Source organism: Trichoplusia ni, chromosome 1 (genome assembly GCF_003590095.1).
Source record: "Trichoplusia ni isolate ovarian cell line Hi5 chromosome 1, tn1, whole genome shotgun sequence".
In the NCBI taxonomy this organism is placed as follows: Eukaryota; Metazoa; Arthropoda; class Insecta; order Lepidoptera; family Noctuidae; genus Trichoplusia; species Trichoplusia ni.
The window spans coordinates 164,217-170,112 of NC_039478.1; the positions used below are offsets into that span (position 1 = coordinate 164,217).

At 31.6% G+C, this 5,896-nt stretch overlaps 1 protein-coding gene across 1 annotated transcript; it reads right to left on the minus strand.

Annotated features, from left to right (window-relative positions):
• Window positions 1-3,188: 3,188 nt before the first annotated feature.
• On the minus strand, window positions 3,189-5,896 carry LOC113499067. Its single transcript, XM_026879447.1, has 3 exons — window positions 5,467-5,896; window positions 4,689-4,822; window positions 3,189-3,665 (listed from the first exon to the last, which is right to left on the minus strand). The coding sequence occupies exons 1-3, from the start codon at window positions 5,645-5,647 to the stop codon at window positions 3,570-3,572; spliced, it is 411 nt and encodes a 136-aa protein (XP_026735248.1). The 5' UTR covers window positions 5,648-5,896; the 3' UTR covers window positions 3,189-3,569.

Here is a 5,896-nt window from a genome sequence, read left to right on the forward strand (position 1 = left end):
ACACTAGTGTTTTTGTTCTGAATTAGAAATAATCATCACCTTCTCAGGGGAAGAAGCGGGTAGTGTTAGACTTTTCCGTGCAACTTGTTCCTCATTAGGCCGGTGCATGGCAGTATATACCAATTCAAATGTACGGACCGCGTGCTGCAAAGCAGCCTAGTAACCAGGCCATTGCTAGTCACCAGGCACCTAAAACTCGATTTAGGCAATTAAACATTTTTACGCCAATGGAATCCGTCGAATTTCTAATACGCCATGAATTGAAATGAAATGAAATAATTTATTCTGCAAATAGGATAGACGTTACCACCATGTTCATATTATACTAATTAATTATAATGTTCCTAGCAATGGTCGTTTAAGGTCTAATACGCCATCTATTCCTGGTAACATGGAATTATTTTTTTTATGTGCACGTCGTCGCTATAACGTACTGGAGAGGCCAGTTGGTACTTAAAAATTATCATAGATGGCGCTCTGAAACATAATTTTCGGGCCGTATAATTAGATTTGTTGTTCATAGATAATACATATAATACTGGTATTGTTGTTGGTCTGTTGCACCAAGTATGTTTGAGCTCCACCATAAAAGACACAAACCTTTGACAGTAAGGGGCGCCACAATAGTTTTCATGGGGACGTTAGTCACTTAAATCAGGGAGCCTATCGTCTTGAAAAGTAAATATAAATTTCACATATAACATTTATTAAAATAGTAAATAAAACATGACTTACTTAATTATAAATTAAAATAAATTTTCAAATAAAATAATTTAAAAAAATAGAATAAAAAATTTTACTTTTAGGTTGAGATTATTAATCTCAAATACATTAATACATAATAACACCACTGATTCAGTCCTTTTAATCATCCTTAAATTCACAATGCGTTTCGGATGAGTTTTGTAAATACCTGTTTTCTATGTGCATGCCTTCAGTAGCGAACTTTGACCTGTATTTGTGTTGAATTAAAAAATAACTGCCATATTTAATGCAAAGAGCGTGAATCAGAATTCAATATAACTATGACAAAAAAAATCCGTCAAATCGATTTCTAAAAAAATATTTGATAGTGGAGTTTCAATTGGTTTTAATATTATCATTTAACATGGTGAATGGTATGAAAGTGACTTATGACGTCACTTGTCTGTAGAAGTTGTACTTATATAAGTGGCTTCACACGAGATTTCAACTTTAATCAATTTCCCAATTGTTTTATAGGTCCAAAGAAAGTCCCATTTCGAACGAACGCTTCTTTAAAGTCCGGTGTATTAAATACATAACAATAGCGACAAATAATAGGCACTAAAAAGATGACGATAATAAAAAGAACAATGAACACTGCTTATAAATACATAGGTAGATAACTATTTCATTAACATGGTTAACAAAGCTGCATTCTTACTGTTAAATTCAAAGTATATAGTTTACACGACAATATTTAAAATTAACAGTGATATAGGTAGACGTAGTATTTACAAAATGTATCTACTTCTTATGCTGTATATTTGACAGCTATGTTGTAAGGTAAATAAATACGATGAACAAAAATCCACATTTGATTTTCCTACCAGAATATAGGTGTTCTGAAACAAAGACTAAGTGCTTCAAAAAGGATTCTGCGTCTGCGTTTTTAACTATATGTTGTGTATGCCGTTTGAACAGCCTAACAACCCATTCAACCCTTTTTAGCATACACACAGGTACCTAATACATTTTAATACATTGTATGGTCTTTACAAATACTTCAAGACACTGGTGAGTACTTAGAATCGTACGTATCAGTATCAAACACCGAAAGATTAACATTTTCATGATTAATACTGTTTTAAAAATGAATGTATACAATTTGTATATATCATGATTTATTATTATGCGTTTAGAATTTAATCAATTCCAATAATTCCAATAATAGTGTGAGTTGACGCTAAATACCTCAACAAGCATTACAACAATAAAAAACTTAATTTACTTGACCTTGAGTCTTCACTTATGAATATTATTATGTTATAATATAACATATGTGTGGACATGATAACACACTAAATCCCAAATGTTGTCAAAGGCATGAGCAGGTTAGCACACACCAAAATGTTAATTATATAGTACTGAGTTTTTCTTGATTAAAACCTTATTCCCTGTTACTATGAGTCCGAATTTTAAAAAACAAGCATACTGCCATACTTTACCCATTCACAAATATACATAAACCTCGCTAATAACAATAACATTTACACTTAAATAGAAAATAAAAATGGAAGACATTATATTGTACTCAGAAAAGAACTTTAAATCTTTGGTTACATAAAATTCAGGTTTGGTTTTTATGAGCGATTTCTTTGGAGAAATTTCAAAAATGGGTGTGAACGGTTATAATTACATGATTTGCATAATAGGCATGAAAACAGTTAGTGAAAAGCCAAAAACTATTTTTACGATTTACAACATAAAAGGCACTTAACAAAAAACAAAATAGGTTAATAAATATAAATAAGGAATGTCGGATAATGACGTCATCTATACTTCTATACTAATATATAAAGCTGAAGAGTTTGTTTTTGTGTGTTTGTTTGAACGCGCTAATCTCAGGAACGACTGGTCCAAATTGAAAAATTATTTTTGTGTTGAATAGACCATTCATCGAGGAAGGCTTTAGGCTAGAAACCATCACGCTGCGACTAATAGGAGCGAAGATACAATATAAAATGTGAAAAAGCAGGGCAGGTATAAATCATAACTTATATCTTCTACCCACAGGGACGAAGTCGCCGGCAACTGCTAGTATTCTAATTCATAAAGTATTGGGATGTGACATAGTCCAAAATTTGGGTATAAAAAGCAAACAATCACCAATTATGTAATACGCAATAAGTAAGTAAGCTCTATAGAGCAATATTTTAAAATTCTATTGAATCTATTGATGTAAGACTTACACATAGTCAATATAATTATGGTTATATGGAATAATGCACTAAGACTGTGGTCCACCAAAAATGGGTAGCAAGGAGCGTGTACTCAGTACCTTAATTTAATATCTTCACCAATTGACAACAGTGCAAGCATTGGTAACTAAAATGGTTCTATTTTCTTTTAAATAACACATCACTTTAATCATTCCTGATAGCTACTACCTTATACTGACACTACTAGAAACTATGGGTATGGTATATTTATAATGTGAACTAGTCTCTTAGAAAACTTGATCTACTGAAGCAAATGTTAACATTTATTATTTTGTTTCAAAATATTACCTACAGACCTAGAGGTTTATGATCATTATTAAACATTGATAGTAAATATTACATAAAAAATGGTTCCCAAATTTATAAGTGTCACTCTTAGAAGTTATTGAGGATTTAAAGTGGGTAGAAAGTGGTATAAAATGTTTTTTACACAAAATAAGTTTGGGAGCCACTGTCTTACATTATCAGTAGACATGATGGGTACCTTATGTACTTGATGCTTAGAAGACATTTATGAATAAATAGTAGTAGTTAAACTGCACAATGGTTGGTATCAATACCTATATAACAGATCAAGATTATGCTTTACACATAACTACCTTTATTTTACCCTGTGGACTTATATTTTTCTAATTCCTTGAGTGCCTTGTTATAGTCTTCTCTGACTTTCTTGCATTCAATCTGCAGATCCTCAAACTGATTCTGAAATTACAGAAGAACTTATCAAATGATGTAGTAATCACACAATTGAGTCTAAAAATAATAGTAATTATGATATCATGTTAAAAGGGGTAGAACCTTTGAAGACGACCTTTTAATTTTGATCCCATCAGACTGTCAGAGCATAACAACATACCTAACAATAGTACTTGCTTCCTTCTGGTCGACTAAAGTTTTGCTTTTAATCTAATCTGTGCAGATGAGCAGCTTAATTTATACTAATATTATATGGGTAAAAATTGTTAACATGTAGGAGTTAAACTCAACATCTACTGAAGGGATATTGGAAATTCTTATACCATTCAGAAACCATATTTTATTTGAGTGGGAAAGAGTGTTTTTACAACGAATGACTAGTAAGCACATGGCCATAGACCAATCACAGTACTCTCCAATAAAGAAATTATGTCAATTACCTAAAGGTAAAAAGAAATGAGAGAACTAATAATGACTTTTAAATTGCATTGTAATTATTTTTATGGTTCGTATTTCTCACTTCATGTGAAAATATAAAACAACCTCAAAGAACATGTTTTGAAGCTCAGACAGTTGAAATCTTTAGTATTGTGTAAACTTAGATCATTTCTTGGTGGTCATTAGAGGAAGTCCAGACAATAATAATAAAAAATATCATTTTAAGCATCTACCATTTGTTGCTTTGTTTGCATACAAAAAGGCAGTGTTTGATATAAAGTAAACTGCGGTACCAACTTATTTTATCATTTAACTAGCCTAGCATGAGTCAGACTCGCACCAATGGATTTGTTACTATTTTGTCTATAAAATGACAAGAAAATATTTTCTTATAGCCCTTTAAATATTTATGACATGTGTTTTTTTACTCTAGCTTCTAAGCAATTTGCTAATTTTAACTGTTATGTTCATCATGTTCATAATATACAACCTAGTGATAGACAAAGGGGACTTAGTAAGAGGGTTCCATTTTACCCTTTGAACATGTTTTTCTAGAAAAAATGTATAATAATAATAATTGGAATAAGTAACCTGACATATAGTTGTCTGCTGTTTCATAGCTACACAACTATCCATAACATCTTTATATCTCTCCTTGTCGGCCTCATGAGCTTTCTGGGTATCCGTGAGTAACTTGTCGATGCGGTTTTTGTATTCTGTAACAACTGAAATGAGGGATGGTCTATAAATAGGGGTTTCATATAAATAAATTTATCATCATACTATTAAAAGGCATACAATCTGCAGAAGTAAAAATATATTAATGAATTAGGGAACGCAATTGAATTTGCTACCTCCTTGCACATGATTTGTATCCTTGTATATATTGCTATGTTCTATATTCTAAAAGGATGGCAAGCCAACATAATAAGTCATTTACCAGTGTGCTTTTTTCTAGCAAGTGATGTTACCAGCCCCCAGTACTATACATTGCATCATTTTAAGTGCTTTTAATCTCCCTTACATTTAAATGATAGTACAAAATGAAAAATACATATTTAATGTTACTTGACAGACTTAACAGATTGATATCATTAGATTAAGACAAATATCCTATTGGCAATGGCAAGGCACCTTCACAACAGCTATACATACCTTGCAAGACTTAGTCGCGAGTGTAACTTAACTATGACAATTTAAGTCTATACATGCTTGACTGTGTGCTAGCCTGACAGGCTATGAGAAACAAAGGAAAATCCTTGTTTTCCTAATATTAAGTACAAATAAAATACCAGGTTAAATTAAGTACAACAATTGCCCCTTACAATAAACTGATATTGCGTATACACTGATAAAAATAATTATTTACCGTTCAATTGATATTTAATAGAAGTCAGCTCAGATAAACACCGTTCGCCGGACCATTGGGCACTGTCATAACTTTGCTGTAAGTGATTCAAATAGAAGTACACACTCACGAACAGGAATAATATCACTATGAATATTGTTACTTTCTCCTTGAGTTTAAATAATGGAATTGATATTATCATTTTTATAGCAGACACAAACCACTCAGATTAACATGCCACTCTGTTAAATCTATTATTATGATGTTTTTTATATACACCTAAAGCATGATAAAATTGTATTAGTTTGTTTATTTCAGCAGGAACATGTACGAGTTGTATGAATTTGTAATACGATCGCGATTTAATTTTATTACACTTTCAATAAAACACCGACCGCAAAGTGTCAGTCTTGATTTTATATTCTGTCGGACAGTCTGTCCATATTTTGAC

Bases quoted from the DNA above. Each gene is read 5' to 3' on its own strand.
- LOC113499067 (XM_026879447.1), bottom strand. From the start codon at position 5,647: ATGATAATATCAATTCCATTATTTAAACTCAAGGAGAAAGTAACAATA. The intron at 4,823-5,466 runs GTAAATAATTAT...CCCTCATTTCAG, and splicing joins TATTAAATATCAATTGAACG to TTGTTACAGAATACAAAAAC. The intron at 3,666-4,688 runs GTTACTTATTCC...CTGTAATTTCAG, and splicing joins AGCAGACAACTATATGTCAG to AATCAGTTTGAGGATCTGCA.